This window comes from Asterias amurensis, chromosome 6 (genome assembly GCF_032118995.1).
Source record: "Asterias amurensis chromosome 6, ASM3211899v1".
Classification (NCBI taxonomy): Eukaryota; Metazoa; Echinodermata; class Asteroidea; order Forcipulatida; family Asteriidae; genus Asterias; species Asterias amurensis.
Window position 1 is genome coordinate 21989039 of NC_092653.1, and position 18341 is coordinate 22007379.

The 18341-nt window shown below is 38.6% G+C and overlaps 1 protein-coding gene across 1 annotated transcript in view; it reads left to right on the forward strand.

Annotated features, from left to right (window-relative positions):
* The window catches only part of LOC139939000 (nitric oxide synthase, salivary gland-like), a 44706-nt gene that overhangs the window by 11831 nt on the left and 14534 nt on the right, over positions 1-18341 (forward strand). The window contains exons 6-17 of the mRNA XM_071934705.1: positions 3154-3293; positions 3874-4048; positions 4766-4867; positions 6759-6953; positions 8577-8665; positions 9277-9421; positions 10466-10570; positions 11945-12012; positions 12855-12989; positions 13488-13662; positions 14522-14748; positions 15857-16050. Of these exons, the coding sequence (XP_071790806.1) occupies positions 3154-3293; positions 3874-4048; positions 4766-4867; positions 6759-6953; positions 8577-8665; positions 9277-9421; positions 10466-10570; positions 11945-12012; positions 12855-12989; positions 13488-13662; positions 14522-14748; positions 15857-16050 (1750 nt within the window). The remainder of the gene's footprint in view (positions 1-3153; positions 3294-3873; positions 4049-4765; positions 4868-6758; positions 6954-8576; positions 8666-9276; positions 9422-10465; positions 10571-11944; positions 12013-12854; positions 12990-13487; positions 13663-14521; positions 14749-15856; positions 16051-18341) is intronic.

An 18341-nucleotide genomic window follows, 5' to 3' on the forward strand; every position in this document is an offset into this window, starting at 1 on the left:
CTGTACTTTTAAAGGTACCGTATTTTGCGGTAGAGTAACCAAACAAAAGGCGAAGTCTGTTAAAGCCATTGGACCCTTTCGGTACAGAAAAAAACCCAAAAAGTTCACAGCTTTGACCTTCATTTCATCGAAGAGTAGGGAGACATTCTTTTCATAATCTTATTTCATAGATGTTCTCCAATGATTCACATTAGCAAGGCTGTATTAAAATAAACTTCACCGAATAATGCAGGCGTCATTTGGTCTATTGCTCTCGATCTGTGACAATGTCCGCTGAATGTTTTGCTCTGATCAACCGAAAGTATTACAAGTAGTGAGAAGACAATACATGGATTTCTATACCTACACATGACCACGTCACAGTGTATACCTTCAAAAAAGTCCCCCCCCCCCCCCGAGTAAAGCCGCCATATTGTTACTTCTTCTATTGTGTTGGTTTCGCTTTAAACTTTCAAAAGTACAAGTAAACAACATCTTGGAAAGTACAGAAACCTTTTATCAGTGAAGCATATTCGCCTAAAAGATCAATTACCAAATTATCAAATAAGTGTTATCGAACATTCTTTGTAATCAATTTCTAACACTTTTTAAAAAAAGGAAATAATGTTGTGGTCTAGATGTCTGACATTATAATGCCACTCTAGCTCACATGCCTACTCCATTTATAAACAGTTCAAAGCTAAGCGTCCCACTTTTGATGTGTCGAACTCAAAGTTTTTTTGCGCGGCTAAAGTGCGCAACTAGAACGAATAGGTGACAAACAATTGAACTTTAATAAAACAGTTTGCCGCACGCGCACTTTAAATAACTCAAATCGCGACATAAGAATATGTTGCTAACGAGCCGGCCGTAAATTAACCTCTCCCTATTACTAAGTTACCAATTAAGGTTTTATGCTAATAATTATTTTGAGTAATTACCAATAGTGTCCACTGCCTTTAAACACCGGTGCTTAGAAACATTTCAATGTCATACCTGTTAAAAAGGTTTCAACCGTTTAAAGTCACGGCCATCGCGATGGCAGATAAGTGTGTATTTTACCGTGTTTCATGTCATCATCATAATTAAGTTATCAGGAAAACTGTCATGTTTGGCCCGGAAAGAAATCGATAACTACAATATTGTTATTCTGTTGTAAACAAACTAAGCTACGCTAATGCTACAATTTGTTTGAAGTTTGCCCTAGGCATGTGTGAAGAAAAAAGCACGTAGCCCTATTCATACCCATTGAAACGTGACTGTGTTAAACATAATCCCGAATTTTTCACGTCACGATTCAGAAAACTTCCATTTGTGGCCCGGAAAGAAATCTTTTATTTAATTTTTTTTTATTCTGCTAATGAATTGAGTTGTGCTTAAAGGAATATTACGGAATTGGTTTTTGCTAACAAAACAGTTGCTGGCAGTGTAAGCACTTAATGTAATCCACCATGTACATTGACTATACCTGTAGAAGTTTGACAGCGATCGGCCATCTGGGTCACGAGAAAAATAGTGACAAACTGATTTCAAGTTGTGCATTGCATTAATGCCAAAATAAAAATGAGTAAAACGCGCACTGAGCGATAAACTCCAAACGCGAAGTTAGATTATTTATTTCTCATCAAATATGATATTTTAGACAGAAATATTTCGAGGGATGTTTTCTACTTTCATCATCATTAGACAGTGTAAGTTTTATGTAAATCTGTGATCTTCTGGATTTCTGTTTTTTTACCAATTCTGTAACGTTCTTTTAACTACAATTTGTTTGACTTTGCCTAAGGTGACGTAAACAAGAACATACGTTTGAACACACCCATTGAAACGTGATTGTATATCATGCTAAATTGATACTCTTTTTCCTGTCATAAAACTTCATGTTCCGCACGGATGGAAATCTATAACACCAAGTATCATGTGAATTAAGTTGTGCTTAGCTACAATTTGTTATAACTTTGCCTGAGGCAAGTAAATAAATAAATAAATAAATGTTTATACACACCCATTGAAACGTAACGGGTGATAAGGTTAAGCGTAGTAAACTTAAGTAGGCTTATTAAATAAAACTCACCCAATGGTAGCCTTTTAAAGTGATTGATGTCCCAATACTACGTGATCAGGAACACAACCGCAATGTTTCGCGGAAAATAAATCTTACACAAACACGTATTATTCTACTTTAAAGGCAGAGGACACTTTTGGTAATTACTCAAAATAATTAAGTTGTGCTTAGCTACAATTTGTAATGGGGAGAGGTTGGTGGTATAAAACATTGTGAGAAACGGCACCCTCTGAAGTGCCATAGTTTTCGAGAAAGAAGTAATTTTCCACGAATTTGATTTCGAGACCTCAGATTTAGAACTTGATGTATCAAAATCAACCATCTAAACGCACACAAGTTCGATTGACAAGGTGTTTTTTCTTACATTAATATCTCGCAAGTTTGATGACCGATTGAGCTCAAATTTTCACAGGTTTGTTGTTTTATGCATATGTTGAGATACACCAACTGTGAAGACTAGTCTTTGACAATTACCAATGATGTTCACTGCCTAGGCCACTATTGATAATGCGCCGTATTTTTGACCGCATGAGGGCGCTCTCAAACATATTTGTATCGCAAATTGTAATGGGAGACTTTTAGGACGTTTGGTGGCAGCGGACCTTCAAGGTGAAATCCATTGTTCTCGATAATGTGCGCACCCTCAGAACTACGTAAACAATGGAAATTTACCTGGTAAGTCTGCTGCCACCTAGCGCCTCAAAGTATCCCATTCTAGATAAAAGTCCTGCAGCCGACACAATGTAACCTAACACATTTATAATTGATACTGAGACCTAATAAAGAGACTTATTACAGATACTGCACAAAAAAGAAACATACGTTTGTGCACAATCCTCTCGTCCTTCGGATGGGACTTAAAGCCGTTGGTCCCGTGTCTTGTGTAGGTAGGTAAAAGAACCACGTTACTGGTTTGATTGGCTGCATATTTCGCCACAGCAGCATGTGCACTGCTCTAACATTTGAAACATAATACGGTTCGTCAGTGGAAAGGCTCTACCCCATCCCACAACTGTAAAACAACTTTTTTTTAAAGATTATTCAAAGCTTTATTATGATCAATGATATAATTGAATGGTACTTAAAAATGGCTTTTACTTTACTCCTAGATTTGTCAGAAGATTGGCTGGAAGGGGCAAGGTGGGCGTTTTGACATTTTACCCCTGGTTCTCCAAGCGAATGGGGAAGATCCAGAATGGTTTGATGTTCCAGAGGAGTGTGCCCACCAGGTGCGCTTCAGTCACCCAGAGTGAGTTGTTCTTCTGATTCGTTTCGATCATGGTTATATTATATGACTCACTGGATGATGATTCTTCCTCGCTGTAATGAACAATCTGTGTGTATCATTTCAAGCTCTTTTGGTGGCAGCGGCGGCATAGCTCTTTTGATGGCAGCGGTAGGATACCTCTTTTGGTGGCAGCGGTGGGATAGCTCTTTTGGTGGCAGCGGTGGGATACTCTTTTTGTGAGAGCGGTGGGATAGCACTTTTGGTGACAGCGGATAATAAATACATTTTATAACTGACAATACAAGATATCACATAACTGACCACCTTAATATGGCACACAAATTCACTGTAGGCCAAAACAGGGTGAACACCATTTCATGGCTTACACCCAGACTGGGTTGTGATACTTCGTCTGTAGTTTGGATTCAGGCAGTGGCATATCCAGACCTTTTTAAATATACATTTGTGCATGGTATTATTATTGTTGTTGTTGTTGTTGTCGTTGTGGCTGTCGTTGTCAATGTCGTTGTCGTTGTGGTTGTCGTTGTTGTGTGGGTTCTTTTATTTTAACGAAAAACTCATGTTGATTGACTCTTTATAGATTTGACTGGTTTGCTGAGCTTGGTCTGAAATGGTATTCCGTGCCCGCAGTGTCCAACATGATCTTAGATATAGGGGGTCTTGAGTTTACTGCATGTCCTTTTAATGGATGGTTTATGAGCAGTGAAATAGGAGCCAGGAATCTCTGTGACGTCAACAGATACAATCTACTAGAGGTAGGTTGAAGTGATGAGACTTTGTTTAAACCTTACAAGTGTACAACTACCGAAGTATTCAATACGGGACTTTTAAAATGTTAGGTGCTGGCCGATTTACCTGGTGTTGTTCTCAGTAATGTGTGAATGCTCAAAACTGCTTAAAGGCCTGGACACAATCGGTAATTACTCAAAATAATTATTAGCATAAAACCTTACTAACGAGTAATGGGGAGCTGTTGATAGTATTCAATATTGTGAGAAACGGCTCCCTCTGAAGTTTTCGAGAAAGAAGTAACTTTCCACGAATTTTTGTTTCAAGACCTCAGAATTAGATCAAATGACATGTGCGTTTTTTCTTTCATTCTTTCACTTCGACGACCAATGGAGCTCAAATTTTAACAGGTTTGTTATTTTGTGCCTATGTTGAGATACCCAACCAAGAATACTGGTCTTTGACAATTATTAATAGTATCCAGTGTCTTTAATTACCTTGTGAGTCTGCTGCCACCTATTGTTCCGAAGTCTCCTATTGGTACCAGTCAACCTCTAGGAAATTGAAAGATTTTTTGCTGAAACGACTTTATGCCATCATAATTGTAAGGCAAAGTATACTTTTAGTTATTGGAAATGTTCGATTGTTTTTAATCATGAGAAATTGCCACATATTGAAAAAAGTGTATAAACAACAACTAATTACACTTGCTGACAGTATTTATAAACACATTTTTGTTTCAGACTATAGCTCTGAAGATGGGATTGGATACTAGCTCCAACATATCTCTTTGGAAAGACAAGGCTTTGATAGAGGCCAATGTAGCGGTGCTGTACAGTTTTCAGGTTCGCATTGCTTCCATTGTCTTCTAACATTTCATTTTCTAAAGCATCCTCACACTACATTTTATCTGCAATATTGTCATAGTAACAATGGCAATATTGTCATAGTAACAATGGCAATATAAGCAGTAGGTAGTCTGTAACTTGAATTATTTTCTTCTTCTTTTAAAAACGAATAACACTATAGTGGTTGCTTCAAAACGTTTGTAAATCATTACACAATACTGTTGCACGCTGTGATGGGGTCATGGTGTTTTGTACATACCCAACGAGGGGGCAAAATGACACACTGGTCGCTGTACACACCTGAAAATTCAAATCTACATGACAGTAAAGTTGGTTTGATATTGAACACTTAGGCATTCACACAGGCCCTATGTGTACACTGAATGTCTTCCTTTTAGATCGGTATTCAAAAGGACATTGAACACTGTAAAAAACTACGTGAATGTAAAATGTCCACTAAAAAAAAAACGCAACGTTGATATTCGCTGTACAAACCTATGTGAATGTCAAATGTCCAATATCAATTTAACTTTTCTGCCATTTTTTTACCGTGTCATAACAAAATTTGTTGAATACTTTGCATTTACATCGGTCTTAGAAAGCACAAGTGACAATCACCGACAACCATTCTTGTACACTGAATGTCTACCTTTTAAATTGATAAAGGACATTTGAATACCGTTAAATCTACGTGAATGTCTAATGTCCATTATCGAAAAAGTAACTACTGTTCAAAACTACGTGAATGTCAAATATCCAATATCGACAAAGCAACTACTGCTCAAACCTTTCACCTTGATTCAGTTGGCAGCACATTTTGTTGATATTTGTTCCCGTGACCAAGCACATTTGCACCCAAGTATACGATTGCACTCCTCTGGACGGATGTACTTATTGAAAGATAGATAGGAGTCCAATTTCCAACTAACTGTCTTTTAAGAGTAAATATAAATATAAATATGAATAGCTGACTTGTGTGTACATGTGTAAAATCTATTTTGAGGGAGTGTTGGCTCTGAAAACGAGCAGAGTATACTGTTCAAAACGTCAAGACCACCGGCTCTTTTCAGAGCCAACACTCCCTCAAAAGAGATATTACACTTGGTTGTACCCGCAAGTCTACTATTCATATTTATATTTATAGTTATTTTCCACACCATGCAAAGCTTCAAACACCATTCATATTAAACACCTCAGACAGTTTCGCTATTCCTATTGGTGGAGAGCGCGTCACGTGGGTGTGTATAAACCTTCGTTTATGACCGGTAACAAGTGTTAATTCATGGGCGTGACACGCGACCTTGCACCTGTTCTTTTAAGACAGTTTCTTCATTCCTATTAGTCGAGAGCAACAGCTGAAACAGTTGTGCCACATCACGCGATACGCGCGACGCGCACAGCATTCCCTTATAAGGAGTTGTTTACCCGAGAGCGGCGGAGGGCTTTACCATTTCATAGCTGGAGGGGTGTTGTGTTTAAATAATCATTTAACAATTATAGTTTTTGCATTTATTTTACTTTTTAAAAAAAAAGTGATGATGTTTTTGACCGAAAAGGTTTTATGAATGGGAATCAAAGTGTGTTGATTTAATGGGTGCGTTCGTTTAGCTTCCCTGGGTCGACCCCGGTGTGTGGCGGGTTTTTTTTTAGGACGAACGTGGGTAATTATCTGCACACGTTCGTCCTAGAAAAAAAAAACATACACTGGGGTCGACCCAGGGAAGCTGAACGAACGCACCCATAATTTACCTCGACTTCGTCTCGGTAAAATTATCAAGAACCAGGCCTCGTTGGGATTAAACCACTAGTTGAAAACCTCTTCACCACACATTGATTCCCTTATTTAACTTTCTATTGTTTACCTTGCATTTGATAATCGGTCATCTAGAAAGCACAAGTGACCATCACTGATCACCATTCCGCATCAGAGTCCTTCATGGCACACATGAAGAACGAGCAGCAGTTACGAGGCGGCTGCCCTGCCGACTGGGTCTGGATTGTGCCTCCTATGTCAGGGAGTGCATGCCCGGTATTTCATCAAGAGATGCTCAACTATAACCTCAAACCATCCTACGAATACCAGGTATAATAAAACCCTTCCATTATTTTGACAACTGTCAAGAATACTAATCTCAATATACTAGTCATACACTGAGGGTTAAATTAAAGGGAAGGTACACTATTGGTAATTGTCAAAGACCAGTCTTCTCACTTGGTGTATCTCAACATATACATAAAATAACAAACCTGTGAAAATTTGAACTCAATTGGTCGTCGAAGTTGCGAGATAATAATGGAACAAAAAACACCATTGTCACACGAAGTTGTGTGCTTTCAGATGCTTGATTTCGAGACCTCAAATTCAAAATCTGAGGTCTCGAAATCAAACTCGTTGAAAATTATTTCTTTCTCGAAAACTACGTCACTTCAGAGGGAGCCGTTTCTCACAATGTTTTATATTATAACACCCCTTGCAAGTATTCTGCCTGCTCATTGGTTTAGAGCGCGTCACATGACATGTCTTAGTTTTGCTAGACGACGGCCGTGTGATAGTGCGTCGGTTTGCCATGCGCTAGTCCGACAGACTAGCACACGGCGTGCAGTACCCAGACGTCCATTGCGTGTACGAGGATGATAAATTAATAGTCTGTAACCATTTCGGATTGCACGACACTACATGCAACACAGTAAGTAAAAGTGTTTGCAATCTGTATTCGCGTCGTCCGTGGATTGTAGCATTCAGGTATGTAACGTAATAATAATAGTACAGTATTTAATAGAAATGTTTGGGGTGTTATAAAACAAATATTGACTGCTTTTACTCGTGCAATGGTTAAAAACTATGACTCCCTCGGTGATCCCCGGACCGTTCTATTGTCCCTCGGCTTCGCCTCGGGAAAATAGAACGCTCCGGGGATCACCTCGGGAGTCATAGTTTTAACCATAGCACTCGAAGCAGTCAATATTTGTATACTATCAACCTCTCCCCTTTACTCGTTACCTACCAAGTAAGGTTTCATGCTAATAATTATTTTGAGTAATTGCCAATAGTGCCCACTGCCTTTAAATTAAGCAATCCCCCTTCCATCCTCCAGATGGTCTAGAGAGACTGCATTTTACCAACCCATGAATATTTGCATGGGTGGAGTCCTGGGCTCGGGTTCACAAAGCAAAATCCATCGTAAGACAAATTGTCAGTATCACCATGGTGATTTTGTATTGTGACATCACACTTTACTTAGCAACGATTGATTTGCGGTTACGATCAATCTTAGCTCTTTGTACAAATCGGTCCCGTACAATAATGCACCTTACACGACAGACTAAGATTCAATGAGGAATTCATTTGAGACAGCGGACCAGTCTATGTTGTAAAAATTCCAGCGGATAAAAGACCTTGCCCTGGCTACTCAAATTATGTTTCTCAAGTGTATTCTCTTTGAATTCTCTTTAAGATTGTCATTATTTGTTCGTTGGTTGTTTTTGTTTGTTTGAATGTTTGTTGGGGGTTCGTTTGTTTGTTTGTTTGTTGGGGTGTTTGTTTGTTTGTTTGTTGTTGTAAACTCATTTCCATCCCCAATTTTTCAATTGGGGACTTTGGAATGCTATTTGTCTACTATTGTCCAGTAGTTGTGAGCATGCGTATGTTAACGAGAACAAGTGATACTTTGCTGTTATTTTTATATTTGGTGACTCTTTGTTCCAGGAAGCGGCATGGAAAACACACGTGTCGAAGTCCCAGCCTGGGGAGATAGGACAGAGCACATCCAAGAAAACTTTCAAGGAAGTTGCCGAGTAAGAAAATCACTCCCTAAGTTGTTATCGATTAGTCTTTTCGGGTTTACCGGCTCGTTTCAAACAAAGGACCTATTTTTTTTCACAACAGTGGAAGTGTCGTGACCGAGCGGTTTTAAAGAGCACCGAATTCAAACTCTGGTGTTTCTAATTAACAGAGTGTGGGTTCGAATCCTCAGCCGTGACACCTTCACCATTGCTTCGTCCTTCGGATGGGACGTTAAGCCGTTGGTTCCATGTGTTATGTAACGCATGTGAAAGAACCAAGTGCATTTATCGAAAAGAGAAGGTATTCCTGGTCCGATCGGCAGCAAATTGCGCCACAACACCTTGTAAAACATAACATGAGGCTATTATAATTAGGTCTCATAATTCAAACGTAGTCCCACATCAGGCAGGAAATGCTGTCTGTAACAGCGCCAGGAGCGTCACTGAGTGATGGACATATGCGCTACATAAGAAGCCACAATTGTTGTTATTATTATCCCAATATAAAGTGTTATTCGAGGTTGAACAAAGAAAAATTCACGAGAGCTTTGTTCTGCTCTGTTATTAATGTTCTTAGCTCTTAATTTTAGAGATTTATTTCCAACTTTATTTTGACCTTATAGAGCTGTCCGATTTGTAGCACGTCTTATGATACGTGCTTTATCCAAGCGCTTTAAGGCTACCGTTCTCTACGCTACAGAGACTGGACGAGCTAAAACGTATGCAGAGAGAATCCATCGAATGTTCAGCTCAGCATTCAATGCAAAGGTATGGATGCAAATACTTTTAAAAACTATACACATTTGTAACGGCTGGCGAATAATAATTTAAATAAATCATTTTGGGGGAAAAGGTTCATATGTATGGATAGCCTCTCACAAAGGGAAGGCTAATTCCTGCGCAGCCTAATTTCCATACTCTTTTCTGACTTTTATTGTGTCATAAGAAAATTGGGTCCATATTAAAACTATCCATACAAATAAACCTTTTCCCCCAGACTCAAATATTTTTTTAATCGGCAGCCGTTTCAAAAGTGTATAGTTTTTTTTTTGAGACACACGGTAAAGACAAAGACTAACAAGGTTTTTTTGTAAGTTGTTGGCCTATAAACAATTAAACTCACATGTTTGGGATTTGTTTTTAAATTGCCGAGATCCGAAGCAGTTGTGTGCACGGCAGGAGAAAAATCCATAATAAGTATACACAATCTGTGAAATAAAACGTATCTCTCAAATTCTGGGGCATACAAAACAAAATATATCTTTTTACATAATCAAATTTCTTCGAAAAAAAGGTTTCTCAAAATGTGTTATACCTTCGAAAGCTGCTGCGGGCACCTTAACCAATGTGTTTTTACTGACATTAGTTTAAAGGCGGTGGACACTATTGGTAATTGTCAAAGACTAGCCTCCACAGTTGGTGTATCTCAACATATGCATAAAATAACAAACCTGTGAAAATTTGAGCTCAATCGGTCTTCGAACTTGCGAGATAATAATGAAAGAAAAAAACACCCATGCCACACGAAGTTGTGTGCGTTTAGATGGTTGATTTCGAGACCTCAAGTTCTAAATCTGAGGTCTCGAAATCAAATTCGTGGAAAATTACTTCTTTCTCGAAAACTATGGCACTTCAGAGGGAGCCGTTTCTCACAATGTTTTATACCATTAACCTCTCCCCATTACTCGTCACCGAGAAAGGTTTCATGCTTAAAATTATTTTGAGTAAATACCAATAGTGTCCACTGCCTTTAAAGAGTGGTTACAAAACGTACCTTCCCTTTAAATTCATGTTTGTTTTCCTTTTTTTCAGATACTATGCATGGATGAGTATGACGTGGCTGATCTTGAACACGAGAGCTTACTGCTTGTAGTTGCAAGCACCTTTGGGAATGGAGACCCACCTGACAATGGACAAGTAATGTTGAAAAAATAAAAAATAAATAAATAAATAAATAAACAAATGCCCGAACGAACTTAATACTTAGAACATAATAATTGAATAATTTTAATCCAGAGTCAATTCAAATTGTGAACTTTTTTGGACACTAACGGGCAACAGACTTTATATTACCGGGTAGATCCATTGTAAATCGGTATGCACCTTTGTTCAGAACTATGTAACCAACATTTCTTTTCAGAATCAACACTACATAAAGACACTGGACACTATTGGTAATTGTCAAAGACCAGTCTTCTCACTTGGTGTATCTCAACATTATGCACAAAATAACAAACCTGTCAAAGTTTGAGCTCAATGGGAGACTTGGGACGCTAGGTGGCAGCAGACTTACCAGTTAATTAAATGTCCATTGTTTACATAGTTCTGAGCGTGCGCAGATGACCGAGAACAATGGATTTTACCTGATGGTAAGTCTGCTGCCACCAAGCGTCCCAAAAGTCTCCCATTGGTCGTCGAAGTTGTGAGATAATAATGAAAGAGAAAACACCCTTGTCACACGAAGGTGCTTTCAGATGCTTGATCTAATTTTGAGGTCTGTAAATCAAATTCATATATTTTTTTGTGTTTTTTTTTTTCTCGAAAGCTACGTTACTTCAGATGGAGCCGTTTCTCACAATGTTTTTTTTTTTTTTTTACTATCAACAGCTCTCCATCACTAACTACCAAGCTGATATTTTTGTTTACAATTTATTTTGAGTAGTTGCCAATAGTGTCCAGTGTCTTAAAAGAGATTTTCACATTAATCTCTCTTGGTTACCTACGCAATGGAAATTTACTTGTGGTAAGTCTGCTGCCACCTGCCGTTCCAAAGTCTCCAATGGATTGCTATTAAATGAACACGTGTTAAAATATTGTTTGTAACGTTTTTGAATGAAAGGAACAAACGTTTGCATCTCAAAATAATGCTCTTTAAAGCCATTGGACACTTTCGGTAAACAATATTGTTCAAAGGTAACACTTCGTGTATCACAACTTAATATAAAATAACAAACCTGTGAAAATTTAGGCTCAATCGATCGTCGGAGTCGGGAGAAAATAACGGGAAAACCCACCCTTTTTTCCGCACATTTCGCCGTGTCATGACATGTGTTTAAAATAATTCCGTAATTCTCGATATCGAGAATTGATAATTGTTTTCATGTTTTCTCAAAAAGTAAAGCATTTAATGGAACAATATTTCAAGGGAAGTCTTTCACCATTACCTTCTGTAAACCCTGTAAGTTATTTGTAAATCTGTGAACTTTTATTTTTTTTGTTCTGTTCTGAAAGTGTATAATGGCTTCAAACACTAGGTGCCTAATATTATTCCATATGTTTTAATGTGTACAGAGTTTCGCTCGATACCTTGTCAAGAAGTCGAATGCCCAGCAATGCAAAAATATGAAAAACAACGATGAGTAAGTCAAACTATTTCTATGTTTTAGTCGGGGTTAAACCGTTGTATAAAGCATGTATTTTCTTTTCCCGCGTCCTTTGAAAAGTAATCAGTCTTCTGTAATTGATACAAAGTTCCAGATACGAATTGTTGACTAAGCTTGTGCTTACATTGTTATTTAGAAAAAAGATTGTGTTGTCACTTTATGCTAATAATTATACACAGTGCGAAGCGGACTACGTGGGCCTATCTTGTCTGCCATTTTATGGGACTTTCGGGACGCTTGGTGGCAGCAGACTTACCAGGTAAAATCCAATGTTCTCGGCAGTGTACGGTGTGCATGCTCAGAACTACGCAAACAATGGACATTTACCTGGTAAGTCTGGTGCCACCTAGCGTTCCAAAGTATCCTATTGAATACAACATTATGGAAATGGTAGACGCGCATTCTTGAAGACCTTCATTATGGTGCAGCCATCTTGAGTTTCTCCCATTGATATAAATGTTACCAAACCGAGGCTGGAAGAACTAAATAGTATGGTTCCTATTTTGAAAATGATGGTTAAGCAAGATGGAGGCAGCATGATAAAGGTCTTTTAGGAGGTGCGTTTCGCTTTGTGCAAAGTGTCTAGTGGATCTTTGGGTCAAGGGGTACAGACCATCATAGACCACTTGTATAACGCAAATACACTGACGCGCACGTGGAACCATTTGCCTCCTTTTACCCCAGTAAGGGCGCTTTCTGACCCCAGTGAGGGCATTTTTTTAGCGTGTGACGTCACATGCAATTAAGAGGTCTATTGTACAAGTTTTTACTATGCAAAGATATGACTCCACTACTTTTGTTTTCTTTAACATTTACAGTGGTTTAGATTCGACAGACTTTTTTGATTACGAGCAATTCTGTAACCATCCAGTTCGAGTATCCTCGAGAAAAATTCTGCGAGGGAATTCTGTGACGTCGATGGATACACCTTCATTGCTACTCAGTGCTGTGAGGTAAGGCCTGGATCTAGGTGAGGGCATGTAAAATAACGGCGAAATTTCACTTAAAAGGGTCGATGTAACTTTTGTAGGACAAAAAACACAATGTCCACAGATTTACACTAAACTTACACAGTTTGAAGATAATGATGTAATAATGTAGAAAGGTTCCCTGAAAATATTACATGCTGAGGTGCTGTAGTTTTTGGGAAATGAGTAAAACAATGTCATCGCTTCATGAGATGAAAATTATTTTAATCATTTGCAAACGTATTTTCATGACATTTTTTTACTCATTTGTCAAAAACTACAGCACCCCAGTAAGTAATATTTGAAGGGAAAGCTTTCCACTTTCATTATCTTCAAATCATGTAAGTTTATTGTAAGTCTATGGACATTTTGAAGAAGTACCCAAATCCTTTAACAAAGTCCGTAAATTTACGGACATTTTTAACAGTGTGGTGGATTGTTATTAACTCTATTCTACTTTTCTATTACACTGTTATTGGATAGGTTCTCAGTGTTCGGTCTGGGATCGTCTGCGTATCCTAACTTCAATGCCTTTGGACACGCTGTGGATGACTTACTTGGTCAAATGGGAGGAGAGCGCCTGTTGGAGATTGGTATAGGAAACGAAATGGGAGGTCAAGAGGTTGCATTCAAAAAATGGGCCCAGGAAATATTCAAGGTAATTCTTAAAGACACTGGACTCCTGGACTTGGACTTTGGTAGTTGTCAAAGACCAGTCTTCTCACTTGGTTTATCTCAACAATAAGATAAGATGTTAAGATTAGGAAAATTGAGTTATTAAGTTGTCCGTACAGCAGGCCGATTTTACAAAGCGCTAGGATTAATCCTATCTCGAGTTAGGACGAGTAACCTGTCCCAACTTAGGATGGGTTAAATGTGTTCTACGGATACGGAACTTAACTCTTCATAAGTCCTAAGATTAATCCTAAGTTAGAAAGAGTTTGGTGAAATCGACGGCAAAGGGTGTCATCATCAGATTTTAATCTCTCACTGATATTTGCCCTATTTTAAGGCCAACCTTCTTTTTAATTAAAGACACTGGACACTTATTGGGAATTTTAACGACCAGTCATCTCACTTGGTATACATAAATAACAAACCTGCGAAAATTTGAGCTCAATTGGTTGTTGAAGTTGCGAGAAAATAATGAAATAAAACCACCCTTGTCACACGACATTGTGTGCCTTCATATGCTTGATTTCGAGACCTCACAATTTGAAATCAAATTCGTGGAAAAATACTTCTCCCTCGAAAACTTCGTTTATATTTCAGAGGGAGCCGTTTTGTCACAATGTTTTATACCATCAACTTCTCCCCATTACTCGTTACCAAGTAAGGTTTTATGCTAACAATTATTTTGAGTAATATACCTATATTGTTCACTGCCTTTAAGTGCTACCTCAGTGTTTACTTGTAATATACCTTATACATACAGAATTAATTTTGTAAATTTTGCTATTAAACCAATAGGATTTATAAACAAGCTTACGAAAGCAAGTTTGTGTTTATCATTGTAGATCTCCTGCGAGACATTCTGCATTGGCAGTGATGTAAACATTGATAACGTAGCAGCCTCTATCTCCATGCCTGACTCTACCTGGGCCGCAGAGAAGTTTCGTGTTGTAGTCGTGGACCATCAAGCAAACCCGGCTAACATTTGCTCAACTTTGAGTCGCATACATCACAAAAAGATTCTTCCCTGTAAATTCATCTCTAAGACAAACCTACACAACAAACTATCCAGGTAAAACTAATTATTTATAAAGCGCACAAATCCAAGTGATCACGGCGCAAAATACAAACAATAACATTACACACACGCCTAAGCTTTCTCCAGAAGACAATCAGAGCATACTGATCGAAACGTCGAGTTGAAACCTATGGTTCTTTTCAGAACCATCCCAACTCATTCAGAGGACCTATCATACCATGGTGTCACCGCAAACTTAACTATATTGTATTTCCATCATGCAAAGTTTAAAACCCTACTTAAAGACACTGGACACTATTGGTAATTGTCAAAGACCAGTCTTCTCACTTGGTGTATCTCTACATAATAAATAAAATAACAAACATGTGAAAATTGAACCCAATTGGTCGTCGAAGTTGTGAGAGAATAATGGAAGAAAAGAGGCCCTAGTTGCACCATGGTCTCACGAAGTTGTGTACTTTAAGATGCTTGATTTCGAGACATCAAGTTCTAAAAATGAGGTCTCAAAATCAAATTCGTGAAAAATTACTTCTTTCTCGAAAACTACGTCACTTCAGTGACGTAGTTTCGAGAAAGAAGTGACTGTCTTAAATATTTGGTAATCAATATTACAATTAATGGCAATGAAAAATTACTTGGTAGTTCAGCAGCTTTCAATAGTGTAAAGCATTTTAGAGACTAATTTGCTTCGCAAAAAATGAGTTTCTGGAAAAAGATATTATTTTTATTAAGTAAGATTTAGTTTGCCACTAATTTTCAGAGTCATCACAAAACGTATACAGACATTTTAAAGACACTGGACACTATTGATACGTGTCAAAGATATGTCTTTTTACTTGGTGTATCTTAACGTATGCTCAATTTAACAAACTTGTGAAAATTTGAGCTCAAAGAAAAATGTTCAACTTTGACAAATATAGACAATTGGGTAGCAGACTTACCAGGTAATAGGGCCAACATTGGACATGTGTTCTTGGTTATGTCTAGCCTAAACATCCGACGTCACACTGAGAGGCTCGTATCGTGCTCAAAACATTGTGAAGTAAGTCTGCTGCCACCTAGAGTTTCAAAGTCTCTCATTATAGATTAACTACAACTTTTAACTCCACCACTCTGAAGTGTATACTGAATTGTGTTTCAGACGATCCACCATACTTGTTCGACTGAGCACTCAGGGTAACGAGGAACTGAGCTATGAACCAGGAGATCACGTGGCTATCTATCCATCCAATGACCAAGCTCTGGTGGAACGGATTCTGCGCAGAATCGATTGTGGGAATAAACCAGACGTAGTGATTAGAGTGGACCGCCACGTGGCCAGAACAACTGATCTTGGTAAAACAATACTTGGCTTTTTGTATCATTTTTTCCCCTACAAAGTTATTGAAATCTGAACATTCCTACCTACTACAGCAGCTTTCGGTAGTAAAAAGTAGTTTAAGAACTCTTCACTTCGAAGTAATGTGGTTACATGTATGTTATCTGAGAATTTTTTAAAATTTTTTATCAGATGTGTATTCCTTGTAGGGAGTTTAATAGGAGACTTTCTGTGACGATAGGTGGCAGCAGACTTTTAAGCCATTGGTCTTGGGACTATGCGCATGTTCAGAACTATGTAAACAATGGAAATTTACCTGGTAAGTCTGCTGCCACCTAGCGTTGGAAAGTCTCCCATTCTTCCTGCATGGACATAACTGCTCCAAATTTTCAACAATATATAGAAAATGCGACCACCTTTTAAACAATCATTTTCACATGTTGGTTTTATTGTGTACGTCAAAATTATTGATTAAAACCACCAAACGATTCCAAAATATATAAAGGTTTATTTGAATTTAATGAAAGCAATGGCACAACATCGGTAAACAGTATTTTCCAAAGGCCCACACTTCGTGTATTACAACTTACATAAAAAATAACAAACCTGTGAAAATTCAGGCTCAATCAGTCAATGGAGTCGAGAGAAAGTAACGATATGGCCCACCTTTGTTACCGCACGTTTCGTCATTACATGTGTTACTAAATCCGTTATTCTCGATATCGAGTTTTAAAGTTTTCTCAAAAAGTAAAGCATTTCACGGAACAATTTCGAGGGAAGTCTTTTACTATTGCCTTCTGTCAGTTATTTGTAACTCTGTTCCGAAAGTGTCGAATGGCTTTAATTTTGGCAACGTTGAAAGAAATGTAGTCTATCGTTGTTTTCATGTATAGGTACCGTTCAGGCTTGGGTTCCACATAACCGGTTCCTACCGTGTTACGTTCGCTATGCATTGTCCTATCTCCTTGATATCCATAGTTGTGATACGCTCAACGTTGTGATATCCCGAGACTCCGACTCTTTAGTCAAGAACATCCATGTCCTGGATCAAATCTCCGACCATAGACTCATTGCTTGCTATCTTGATATTGCTAAGCCACTACCAGTTATGAAGACCTTTACATCCAGGAAGTTCCGATCTCTTAATCTACAGTCCTTCCAGGATGATATTCTTACCTCAGAGCTCATGGCGTCTCCTGCCTCTAATGTTTGTGACGCTGTAGAGCAGTACAACACTGTTCTCACCAACCTGTTGGACAAATATGCACCTGCATCCACTAGGTCAGTGCCAGTACGTCCCAAGCAACCCTGGTACTCTGATTCTCTGCATCTGGCTAAACGTAATCGCAGAAACGCTGAAAGAAAATGGCTACTTACTCGATCTAACGATGACCTCTGTCGTTACAAGGCAGTCAGGAATAACTACAACCAGCTTCTATACAAATCCAAATGTAGCTTCTTCAATGACAAGATAATCAACTGTGGTAATGATTCTAAGCAGCTATTTGGCATCATCAATGACATCCTTTATAAGAAGAAGCCATCTAAGCTCCCAGATCATGTCTGTCCTGAGGAATTGGCAGAACGATTCTCATCATTCTTCAGTGACAAAATTCAGTCTATCAGAGACGGCCTCTCTTCTGCCACATCTGTTGCAGTTCCACGATCCAGATTAGGCTCGTCCTTGGATTCCTTCACAACAACTTGCGACGAAGAAGTAGGCGAGATTATTTCGAAGTCACCTATAGCCCATCTTGTGTTCTAGACCCAATACCATCTTGGCTGGTTAAGCAGTCTCTGGACACTCTTCTACCTACCATCAGTAGTATTATGAACGCATCCCTCAAATCAGGTGTAGTTCCATCTTGTCTTAAATCTGCAGTTATCACACCGTTGCTGAAGAAACCAAGTTTGGATGCCAATACTCTAAAGAATTACCGCCCTGTCAGTAACCTGACCTTCATATCCAAAGTACTTGAACGAGTTGTCGCCAGACAGCTGACCAACTACATGAGTGATCACCATCTTCATGAGCCCATGCAGTCTGCATACAAGCGCTTTCACAGCACCGAAACAGCACTCCTTCGGGTTCATAACGACATCATGTGGACCATGGAAAAGCAAGGTATCACCATTTTAGTTCTGCTTGACCTCAGTGCCGCTTTTGACACGATCGACCACAAAGTGTTACTAGCTCGGATGGAAGAACTGCTGGGAGTGCAGGATATTCCACTGAAGTGGTTCGCATCATACCTGTCTGGAAGAACGCAACGTCTCCATATCAACAACCATTTCTCGCAACCTCGTG